Below are 12,414 nucleotides of genomic sequence, written 5' to 3' on the forward strand. Positions count from 1 at the left end.
CCAATTCTACTGCATTTTGCATTTTCCTACTAATATCAAGGAACAAATATCAAATACATATTAGTTAGGAAAACATCATCCAACTGATCCTTGACAGAACATAACACTCTGCAGCGTATATTGCAACCGCCTGCCTTCTTACACATGAAGATGGAGCGCAGCTTAATGAATACTCTATGAACTTAAGAGTGTGCTGAGGTTTTGGTTTCTTTTTTTTTTTTTTAAATTTCAACCAGCACAATGGTTTCCAGTCATGTGGTGGTGTAAGATCTAATACTTCAAGTCACCACTATGCAAAAGAATCAGCACAGAATGAATATATACACACACATACATGCATATATATCTCTCTATATATATCTATCTATACATATACCTGCTACTTAAGACTCGGGTGGCACTAAAAGCTTAGTCAGGTTCCTTGCAGATGTATAAATTTCAGCTGTAATATTTTCTGGGCTCTGTTCAAACGTACTAATAAAATGGTATTTTCCCAAATGAGCAGATCATTCACTGAACTTTTTCTTTCTTAAGCAAGCAGTGCATCCTATATAGTACACTGAACTTGGCATTTATTTCTCATATTTAATATTTCCTAATTGTCAGTCACTTCAGTTTAGAAGATGCATGGGGTAATCTCATTTGATTTGAATTAGAAAAAAAGCAGAAGTTAATCTACACAGGAATGCATATACTGTACTTGTGTAAGTAGTGCAAGCCACTGTGTCTCCTCTGAGCAATATGCCTCTAGTGAAACAGTGCAGGCTGAAAGCCATACAGTAATGGTATTGTAACTACAGTGATTACCAGAATTAGGTCAAAACTGGATGTCAAGCACAATTTTATCTTCATAGAGGGCGATCACCAGCATGATGGCAAATCCAAGAAGCAGGCCTAGATTCTGAAGAATGAACTGCCCCACGGGGCAATAACCATGCTCTTCATTATCTCCATCGCCATGAAGCATTTCTGGAAGCTAAAAGGAAAAACAATGTACAAAGTTATTTTCACCTCTATTCCATTTATACACAGACAAGTTTACAAGATGATATTATCAAGAATAAACACTTCAGGATTCAGTTATATATATATACATCAAGACATTGCTAAAACTCTACCTAAACATTTGATAAAAACATGATCACATCATGTATTTACAAAACAAACTAAAAATGCCTTTCCTTTTGATTTTTTTTTTTAAGGAGTTTTTACTGCATCACACCTCTACTTGAACTTCAAACTCATCAAGCTAAGGGCCAGCCCAGCATTCTTTGAGTTCTGCTCTTGCAAGTTCTTCTACTGAATTAAAAGTTAAGTCATGCTCAAATAAACATAATAAAAAGTTTTGACTACTGCTACAGTAATTACCTTACTATAAATATACGCTTTATAATTACTTTGCTGATTAACTTAGCCATTCACTTGTCATGTTATATGTTTGCACATATTCACATACATTTCCCTTTTAAATATGGGAATAATAGTTACAAGCGATTCAAGAGAAATTCTATGTGCAGCTATAAAAAAATGCTGAAAGCTCTGGATATTCCTTATATTCCTCACCTATGAGGAAAAGTCAAGTAGTACTGACAAAAGCAACAAATAGTGGAATTGGAAGATGCAAAAAAAACCCCAAAAACCCAACGGAAGAGAAATAACAACAGAAGAGAAAAACCCAAACAGAAGAGAAATAACTTAAAATGTTTTACAAATAAATTAATTCAAGAAAGCATGAGGTAAATGAAGGAGTTCCTTCAAGGCATACGTAGTACCGGAAAACTTAATACAGAACAAAATGGAAACTTCGGGTAGTACACAGCACAAGTCTCTATTACTCTTCATTAGACAGTCTAGAACAGTTTTGGTTATTCCAAGTACCTGAAGAATACTGCACAACAGACAATGACAAATTATCAGATAATCAAATCTGCTAAAAACTCAAATACATTACCCATCTGGTCTTGTATTACTGTTTTTCAAAGAGATAAAGCTGACAAATAATTTGACTTACTATTTAAATTTAAAAAAAACATACTGGTGTGAAAAGTAGTTATCACCTATACAATAGACCAGGCAGCTTAACAGCAAGCACTACACCAAGCTACAAAGTACCATTAAGTCATTAAAAACAAATGAAGTAATCACAGACTTTATGCTACTGAAGATTGCTATATAGCTCTCCTGTTGGCAGGCAAGATTTGTTGCAGTTATTTTCTTTTTAATAAATCACAGCTGTATTCACCAAGGAATACAAAACCTAATCAGAGAACTGCGCTAGAATTGCTGCTGCCAATTCTCACCTTAATGTTTTTTGAATGGGAGATCTGCATGTAATTCAAGTTTTGTAATCAACGTCTACAGAGACATAATACTGCTGTTCCAAATCTAAAGATGCTCCTAAGAATAATCAAAGAATATTCTGGCATCTGTTTCAAAATCTAGGAAGAACACAATGCTCTGTCTCCCACAACTTCCAAGGTTTCTGGTCGTGCACATGAAAAAGGAGAGCATGGTGAGTAAAAGTAGAAGTCTCAGCTAGTGACAGCTGTCATGTTATCTCCAAAACTGTGGAACTGAACAGCAAAATAAAAGACCCCTATAAGATAGAAAAAAAAGGTTATTTAACAGTGACCGGTACTACGGGTACACTCCTCATCACTGTCTTCAAAATACTTATTTATTTTTACTGAGTATCCTTACTGTTGGGAAACACATACTTAGACAAACTTCAGGACAATCAGATGCAAAAATACCAAAAGGTCCATTCTCAATGGGCTGGAGTAAGGAATGGATAGAAAACTGCACCTATGTGAACCTGTCAAGCTAGGGAGGGATCAAAATCTGTTCTTATTCAGTGTCAAATAACAACAAAATAAGGTCTTTGAGAGGGAAGGAGATTATGGAAGCATCAAGACAAAAATCTGGTGCAGTTTCAAGTGTGTCCTGCAGAATCCTTCCAGCTCTTGTTTAATCAGACTATTGGGCTTTGAGCATTCAGCTGTTACTGTGATGACTGAGGAAAAGAACAAGGAATAAAAGAATGAAAATACTACTTTCCTTTATACATGATGTCTTCAGTCAAAATAAGCACTGGATATAAGTACCAGCCAGAGGAGTTACAAGCAAGGGATATTTCAGTAATTATAGGCTACTGTAGAACATGTGAAGTTACATGAAGCATCACTCTCAACTACATACTCTATTTTTGGCAAGCCCTGAATAGGACTTATTTACCTTCCAATGGATCAGAGCCACTTCATCACTAAGTATATTCACAAATTAAAGTGCCCCATAACAAACTGAAATATCCTGTAGTGTGATGGCCAATGTTTGGCTTCCATAAGTCGTAGTCATAAAGACCTTAACGGCAAGCAGGACTGAACGAGATGAAGGTTACAGGAGCAGCCTCTGCCACTGTGTCCTGCCTTGACCTGTGTTCAAGCTCCCATTGGATGACTGCTAACGAGACTAACATGGCATCTTCAGAACCAAACCTAAGTTTAAGAAAAAGTTCTCAGATGTGCCACCTCGAAGCAAGCTAGAAGCCCTACTGACTCTAAATTTCTTAAGCACCAGTGTGGCAGTAGTACTGAACACAGAAATAACTGCAGAGGTAAATTTACTGGAGAGCAGAATGGCCAGGACAGCTTCTGCTGATACCAGGAAATTCAGCAGAAACTTAACGCTCACTTTCCATGGTCTTCACTAATGCTTCAGTGATACCACTGAGGCTCAGAAAGCAGACTCGGCAGCCACGGCTAGGAACTGGCAACATTGGCCACAGCAGCAAAGGGGAGAGATGTCTTCGTAATGCCAGCTGCTTTAGTTAGCACTAGGGAAATAATACAATCAGCCCACACCAGAGCAGACATCTGACAGCTTCTTAGACACTGCTCTGAGAATGAGAATTATTGAAACTCAAAGTCTGTGTCTCTGGCTTAAAGTAACTGACAGATGCCTGCCTGTTTTAGCAAGTCAGCCAGTGAGAGTCAAACATCACACGTTTCATTCCTGCACCAGGAACTTTTGATGAAGCTGCTAAATAAATGTGGTTTGAAAACAGGGCAGTCAGCACAAACGTATGCAGGAGAGCAGAACTAGCGGTGGAGGCTAAGAGAGCTGCCAGATATGGCAACAAAATCTCTGAAGAAAGTTGGAAGGCTGAAGAAAATGCATGGTTTAAAATACTTCAGAACAGGAAAATATTCCATTTTACCCACAACTGAAAACTGAAACAGGCTGGTCCTCATTCCAGTAAACCCAGCTGTCTACAGTGATGCTATGAGGTTAAACAAAATCTCTACTGGAACATCACTCAAAGCCAGAATTCCAGTTACATTTCAGTATTTTTCTGTAAGCAGTAAGTCACCAAACTACGTGATCCAAGCAGCAATCTACTGATAATAGGTAGATGGCTAGTCTATTTGAGGAAAATAACAACAGCTGTGAGGAAGCTTGCCTTTGCTTTAGATGACTGTACTAGGAAAGAGTACTTTGTGAATGAAGCAATGGAAATCCAGGGAGCCACTTCATAAAAATCTGTCTGAACCCTTGTGAGTTAAAGCTTTAAGTAGGTTGGAATCTCTAGTCTCATTGGTTAATAATTTAATACAATATGAGATCTGTCCTTAAAGTCCAGGGAAGTGACACATCATCTTCTCTGTATATTAAAGCAGAAAGAGCATTACAAAATACCCCAAAACCAAAAAATGATCTCATCACTGTGCTTGGGAAGGACAAGAAGTGAGAAAATTGTCCTATTTAAATGCAGCTCTGAAGCTGCTTAGGAGATAAATTAGGATTGAAATATGGACTGATACCATGTGCACAACTGCATTACTGCCTGAAGGATCTGGATCTATGGTGTACACACACTAAATACAATGTACCTATAATGTCCTTGAAGCAGCAGCATTTTTCCACCAGATAATTTTTTTAATAGCTACTCACCATGAGAGCTATGTATTATCAGCTACTATTATCAGACTAAGCTTTCCAGAATCAAATATATGAAGATTAAATTTTAGTGAAGAACAATTCTAAATACTGTATTGAACTCCAGCATCTAATGCCCCATCCACAAAACCAAAGAATCATTCTATTTTTATTAGTGGGAAGTTACTAATTTTGTTATTAGGAAGTGTGAGTGTCTTTCCCAGACCCCCTGTAGTTTTTGTATTTTAACAGGAGTCACTGGTGGACTTTGGTAGCAGAAACCCAAATAGGCCAGCAACTACAAAACGTCACTACATCTCTCAAAGTATCTCCAACATTTTAAAAAGTCGTAGAACAGAAACAGCCAGCAACTGTCTACAGATATTTTGTGTTACAAAAAAAAAAGTTCTATTGCAGATGCCATTTCAAGTCCTTGGTTTTATGCATGGAATGGAAAAATGACAAGGAATTATAATAATCTTACCATGTCAACCAGTGCCACATAGAGGAACATGCCTGCAGTGACTGCAAAGATCCACAGGGTGATGTTATTGGCATACTGTCCCACCGCCGTGCCTATCAGCATCCCTACGTAAGCCATCGTAGCAGACAGGAGGTTGTACACAATAGCTTGCTTTACTGTCATACCTGCTTTAAGAAGCACAGCAAAGTCACCTAAAATGGAGACAGAACACAGGGTTTTAGTATCAGTGCTTCTCAGGAGAGTAAGTAGATAAATTAGCCTACATTTACTATCTCACCAATACAAGGCATTGCCAAAGTAAAGATGCTGCTACAGAGGCTCAGAGGAAGACTGGGCAACATATGACATGATAACTCTTATAAGAACTGTATTTATGTGCAGCAATCCCTTGATTAAAATATGATTTAAAGATGCCTACTCATCATGCTGATTGGCAGAAATGTAATAGTGATTAATGGTTAAAGGCAAATGTAGAAGGCTGTATCTGGTCCTCCCACAGAGAATACACCTTTGCATAAAAACTTGTCTTTACTTCAGAGAAGTTCTTCCTGGCACATAAAAAGAGAGGCTTCGTTTTGACCAATACTTGTGAAAATTCCTCTTAGCTATATATACCTCATTCTGCAAATTCAAGAGGAGGATAACAAGGCATTAGTCCCCACTGAAGGTGAAAATGAATTTGAGAAATATAGTACTAGTAAGAGGAAGACTTAAGTTCAGAAAGAATGAATTCACATCCATGCTGAATCAGTTTGCTGGTTTAAGACATGCCAGGTTAACCTGTTTTACTTTGAATTCAGGATAGTTCTGCTAAAATTGCTGATACAGGTAGATATTCTATAAAGATCTAAATTTTCATCTTGCAATCAACTCTGAGAGTTTTACTCCCTTCAAACTGAACTCTCGTGAATATGAGGAGTGAAAAATGATATGCAGTCATGAGGGTAATTAATGTAATATTCTCATGTCAGATATGCTAGAAATTAATTGCTCAGTCTAGAATCGAAACAAAAAATACACCCAGTGAACTACTCACTTCTTATACAAGGTTAAATTAATCATGTTAACCTAGCAAGTTATAAGCACGACAATATACACTGCAATCCTCTATATACTGCAGCTTCACTTAACTAACAACTGTACAGCACCGTTGTCAAACCATGAACATCTGCTCTATTATTTCCCATCTGTGCCCATTACTTACCTTATATCTAGTATCTGCCTGTATAAAACGCTTTCACTCATCACCTCTCAGAGTATTTGAAGTACTTGTTTTACCTCACTTTTGATCATTCAGAGCTAGCAGCTCATCAAGTAAGCAAGCTGTGAGTACATACACAGTTTGATCTAGCACAATTTCACATTACTGTCAAGAAAAGACGACGACTCCTCTCTCTAGGTGCTCTTTTGTAAGTCTCAGGATGCAGTAAAATTTCATGTGCTCTGCCTTATGGCTCACAGGAAAACAACAGGTTTCACCATGGTTAGCTAACCACAAGAAGAAATGCTTCAGTTAGGGGGGAGGAATCAATGGCATTGGCAACAATGCCTACAGGCTTCACCCTAAATAGTCTTCCACACCTACTGGACTCAGCAACAATTGGTACAAAGCATCTTCCGAAGATCTCCACAAAGAATTTCACCTGGTAAACTTATTTTACTTATGTAACTTTAGTTAACTTCGTGTAAGACAATGCCACACAGGCTACTGTGAAACTCCCTCTATAAAATGCAGATGTAACACCAAAAGGTAAACTGTATGTGCCTAAGAACTTTTAAAAAACATTGTCAAATAGCTTCGCAGAACTGCTGTAACTAGATACCTGCCAAAATAATACTGCATTCATATTCTCATTATGGACTCTGAAGTAATATTGCTCCATTACTCTCTGAAGTTTTGGTCACCCTTGCAGCATCTGTATTGCATTATGCTTATCAGGATGAGTATCACAACAGCTTTTAGATACATACTTTGTACAGATGAGGAGACCAAACATATTGAGTTTATAGCATTAGTTACCTAATTCATGAGGAAGTTCATGACAAAATACTGCTATAGATGTACTAATTCCTCCTGTCAGTCCAGCACTAAAAGCTGCTCCTAGGAAGAAAAAAAAAAAAAGAAGAAAAAAAAAGGAAAAAAAAAAAGAAAAAAAAAAAGATTATATTTTACTATTTTCAAGTCAGAAAATTTAATCAAGAGACTTTCCAGAGATTACATCCTTCTGTTAGAATGCACGCTGTAATATTTTTTTCATTATGTCTGTATCTAAACTGAAAATACTGGAAGTATCCTGGATGTGCATTACCAGTGCATAACTTATTACTTGGTTTATTTGAAAGACAAATGCTGGGAGAGGAGAACATAACTCTCTGAGAACACAGAGACATAAAGGCAACAAGCTAATAAATAGCCCCACTTTACATTTTTAGGAATTCTCAAGTGTGTCTGGACAGTTAATGCACATGAGCAACAGTCTAGCTCTCTCCTGCCAGGCTGGAAAAACAAACTAGTATTTAACCCATAATCCTTTACTATTTATATTTCCTTTATGCTTATTTGTAGAGCACATATCAGCAATGTTAAGACAACAAAATAAAGAGAAAAACATTGGCATAAACCTCTTTCAGTAACTTTTGTGTAAGCTAATTTAATTCATTCAGCTTTAAGTTCATACTCTAAATAATTCTGAGATTAGAAAACTGGTATTAAATTTCTGTACTGTAGCAGAGAAAGGCAAAAGAAGAGCCTGCAGTGAGCAGTCAAAATAGGCAAAATAAAGTAGAAAGAAGACACAATCTGAAGATGGAGAGGAAATTTAATTTTCTTCTGGATTTCTGATAACTTGACACATTAAGGAGATGAACATGCTTTTCTAAAATCTACTTTTTACCAAAGAATCAGCTGTTTGGGTTTGACACAGGAATATTTAGAAATGGAGTTTCAATACACTGAAGTTCTCAACAGATGGCGCAGTGATCCTTTTTGGCCTTAGAAGTCACACTCTAAATACCTTACCTGTTTAACGTGAAAATGAAGCAAAAAATTAATTTTGATGGAGTTTAGTTTCTTTAGGAATTGTTTGGAGAAAGTGGAGAAACTGTAGTAGGTTCCATCGTTAACTCCAGACGCTAACAAGAAGCTTATCCCCCATCCTTCAAAATGGGTATACTCCTTCTGCTAGTAGCTCAGGACCCTGTGTACTCTTAGTAGCTATCTTAGTAAAAAATTAAAAGTATGCACCTTCAGTACTTTCACCATCATTCTGACTTGTATAACATATATTCAAGTTAATGTGTTTTACAGTTCAAATCAAATCAAAGTTGATTTAATAAATCTAATAAAATCTGTTTGGTACTTCAATTTCTTCTACATTTGCCTAGAAATAAATCTACACTTACCATAAGCCAAAACAATATTTTGCTCAAACAAAAAGTAAATTATCCTAAGTAGCATTTCTAAAAATTATTATTTTGGTAACGTGACTCATAGTACATTTATTATTTACAAGTACTGTATAAATTGTATGTATTAAAAGACATAGTATTATAATAATAAATAAATGTAATAAATAAGACTGAAAGGCACTTATTTATTATTCAAAGGCAAATATTTGGACTCAAACAACAAATGTGCATTACATGTACTCCATAATTCGTAAGGACATTCGTCTGCACCTATCTTTACTTGGCAGAGATTGCTGTTGTAGTTACTACCAATACAATAATCTTGGTGGAAGTAGTCTTCTCTTCGTTAATATTCTGTCACTATTACAACTGATGACCTTTTAATTTCCACTCTGAAGGAGATTAAACAATGCCAGTAACCACAGGAGCTAACTGGGAGCCTTACCTGAGATCACTGGTAAGTAAAATACTAAGGTAAGTAGAAAGGTAGGAAGAAACTGTGGAGAAACACTCAGTGCTTTTGCTTACCAATTGCTAAGCCATCACTGAAGTTGTGAATGCCATCTCCCATAATTACCATCCAAGCAATATTAGCTATCCCAGTATCTTTCAGGTCTTTTCCAGAATGACAGTGGCCATGGGAATGATGGGAATGTTTGTGATGCCAGTGGTGACTGTGTTTTCTAGCTATCATTTTATCTTCGCCATGGCTGTCATACTCTGAATCATGAAGATCATGGTCTTGAGCAGCATGCGAGACATCATTGTGTGAATGGTGCATATTGTTGTCCTCTTCTACAGACAAGAAGTTTTTGGGAGGGGATTCCAGCTGGCCATCTAAGTCAGTTAGTTCGATTTCATTGAGTCGATCTTCAGATAAAACGGAGTCATCTGCTCCTACATTGAAGCCAATTAGGAGAGACTCTGTGTTAGTTCTTGTTTAAAATATCACCAGCAACCACTGCATCATTGAGCTAAGAATTTAAATGCTTTGCAAAAGCAAAAAACCTATTTTAACACAAACCAATCTAGTAACTTTGTTGTCAATATTCAGACCAAAAAAAAAAAAGCTATTTCTCACTGCCTGATTTTTTCACTAATTTGCACGTACAGCATATATAGCAAGTAGTCTCTACTACAAGGCAACAGCACTGTATCCACGGCACACAAAGTCAGTTTTAGCCTACTCTAGGCTTGTATTTCTAATTTTGCTACTGACGAAGTTCACAGTTCAACACTGGAAAAGAAAATTTACTAGAACGATATTAATGTCTTATATGCTGCAGATGGAATCTGAATGGCTAAGGAAACCTTAACCTGGCTACTCTCTCTGCATGCAGATACAGGTCACAACTTAGCCTTCACTGAAGCACACCAGGATCTGCCACTGATACAACAGATCTTTAAATTGCTTCTGCAATGCATGCATCTTTGTGACAGACGCTTGTGTCATACACTGAGCTCCTTCAACGTAGCTCATTACTCTGCTAGCAAAGCTATTTGTACAAAGAAATACAAAGTGAAAACAATGCAGAAGGCATACATGCATCAATTTTAAGTCTACTAATATTTCTGAAGTATTCATAAATAAATGAAACTGGCAACCTGTGCTCCAGAAAACAAAATCAGTTGTGGGAAAAAAAGCAGTTCTGGACCATGAATTTATTAGTTCACAATAATACAACAAAAGTATGTCAGAGACAAAAATAAGTAGAATTTAAACATAAGGCACAGAATACCTAAGCAGCAGACAAAGAGTTCTAGATAAACAGGCTCTTAAACATCATTTGGAGGCTGTATAAAAATAAATGGCATGGCCACTCAGGTCAGTGGTAGTGGTACTGCAGTTCAAAATTCAAATTCAGCATAGGCTTCCAGTGCCTGTGGTATGAATTACTGATCAGCAGAGTAGCCTTTCAGAGAACCAGTGTTACAAAACTAGTACGTACTCCATGTTATTAGAAGTAAAATTCCTCTGATGGCCCGTTAAAAGGAAATGAAGACATTTCAAATATATGTACCACCATCTTCACAGCTGAAAGTCATTCTATGTTCTATGTCAATGTCAATATGTCCCAAATGTCATTTTAAGTTGTTTGAGTGGAGAAGGCTACAATCCTAACTTTCCTTTCTACAAAGCATTCAAATTAGCAAAATTGCATTTGTATAAATATAGCCTATGAATTCGTAATCAACAAATTAATTCAGCAGCCATGCAGGCAATGGAAAGGAAAGTTTATGATGCAAAGCCCTTTCCCTTCCCCCACTCCTTCCAGAAGGGCGATACGGCATTCCTTATGGGTACATACTGCATGAGCATTCAGACTGCCATGAAGAAACAGTATGTGAAAGTTGTTTTGGATACCTGAGGAATATTTAGGATACTTGGTTGTATTTCTGAAAATAAATTAATTTTGTTTAGCCTTCTCAGCCAAACTGTAATTGGTCAGAGAGTGGAATCTTCAAAGCATAACTGATATTCCCTTTCAGGTTGTGTGTGTTGATTTTTGATCTAATTTTTGCCAGGGCTGAGCTAGTCATGCACAGCTTAACAAAAAAAACACCCCCAAAACAAACAAATAGCAAAACCCCCAAAGAACCACAGCCACCCAAAACCTGACTACTTCAGAATTCTGAGAACCATTTGTATGGCATATTAGGAAGTGTTCAGAGTGCTCTCAGATCTAAGGAAAACAAAATAAAATAGGATTTAATAGGGAAAGCCTATTAAGTCTTATTAACAATGATTTGCATAATAGCAGCAAAACTGTACAAGAGGTTACATGCTACATGCTTTTATTTTGAATCTCATAATCAGAGAAAATTCTGAAAATAAACGCCTACCTGCAAGGGGTTTGAGCTGAAGCCAGTCAGCATCTGGTCTGTTATTTAATTTGTGATCGGAAAGTTTCCTTCCAATTGGTGATTCTTCAGTCTGCTTTTTCTTGCACCATTTCTGCTTACTCTGAAACAGGAAACAGGTAACATCTGGTTTGTAAAAGGACATGGATGGAAATAAAAGAAACTGCAATGTTGTAAAAAAATCTCTTCAAAATAGACTGTTACTTTCTCTTAATATGCCTAACAGAAGTATGTGACTACAGCATATTCATCTTTGTAAGGCTCAGCAATGTTACCTATCCCAGTGGAAATTCCTAGCTACTTATGACCAACTCTCACTCAAACACAGACAAACAGTACTTCACTTCAGTAACAACATGACAAGGATTGCTCTGACAGCCCAGAAACACATGTATGTAGAGTTATTATATTTGCTTATTTTGTTCCAGCAAGCAAGCATGTAGCAAAAACAGCTCCTCTATTTTGTTCAACTTTAAGTTTTATACTCCTTGTATAGATTCCTTTAGATAAAATCTTGCTACTTTCCTATCAGCAGCCCATACAACAGAGATCATAGATTTGCCAAAGCAGCCTAGGGGATTTAATTATTTAATTCATCTCAAAGAAGATATGTCCAGTGTGACAGCTTTTACCTTTTTATCAGAAGATCTAAGAAATGTCACCTGCAACACAGAAAATCTTTTGCTGCCTGCCCGGCTGAGGCAGCAAGTCTGATGTGAAACAGA

At 36.9% G+C, this 12,414-nt stretch overlaps 1 protein-coding gene across 2 annotated transcripts in view; it reads right to left on the reverse strand.

Moving 5' to 3' along the window:
- The window catches only part of SLC39A10 (solute carrier family 39 member 10), a 64,225-nt gene that overhangs the window by 2,585 nt on the left and 49,226 nt on the right, over nucleotides 1–12,414 (reverse strand). For both annotated transcript variants that reach the window (XM_086751334.1, XM_086751333.1), the window contains exons 6-10: nucleotides 11,672–11,792; nucleotides 9,356–9,724; nucleotides 7,440–7,520; nucleotides 5,420–5,610; nucleotides 808–976 (exon numbers count right to left, since the gene is read on the reverse strand). In XM_086751334.1, the coding sequence (XP_086607460.1) occupies nucleotides 818–976; nucleotides 5,420–5,610; nucleotides 7,440–7,520; nucleotides 9,356–9,724; nucleotides 11,672–11,792 (921 nt within the window). In that variant the 3' untranslated portion in view covers nucleotides 808–817. The remainder of the gene's footprint in view (nucleotides 1–807; nucleotides 977–5,419; nucleotides 5,611–7,439; nucleotides 7,521–9,355; nucleotides 9,725–11,671; nucleotides 11,793–12,414) is intronic.

The sequence above is a fragment of the Chlamydotis macqueenii genome, chromosome 6 (genome assembly GCF_036417535.1).
Source record: "Chlamydotis macqueenii isolate bChlMac1 chromosome 6, bChlMac1.mat, whole genome shotgun sequence".
In the NCBI taxonomy this organism is placed as follows: Eukaryota; Metazoa; Chordata; class Aves; order Otidiformes; family Otididae; genus Chlamydotis; species Chlamydotis macqueenii.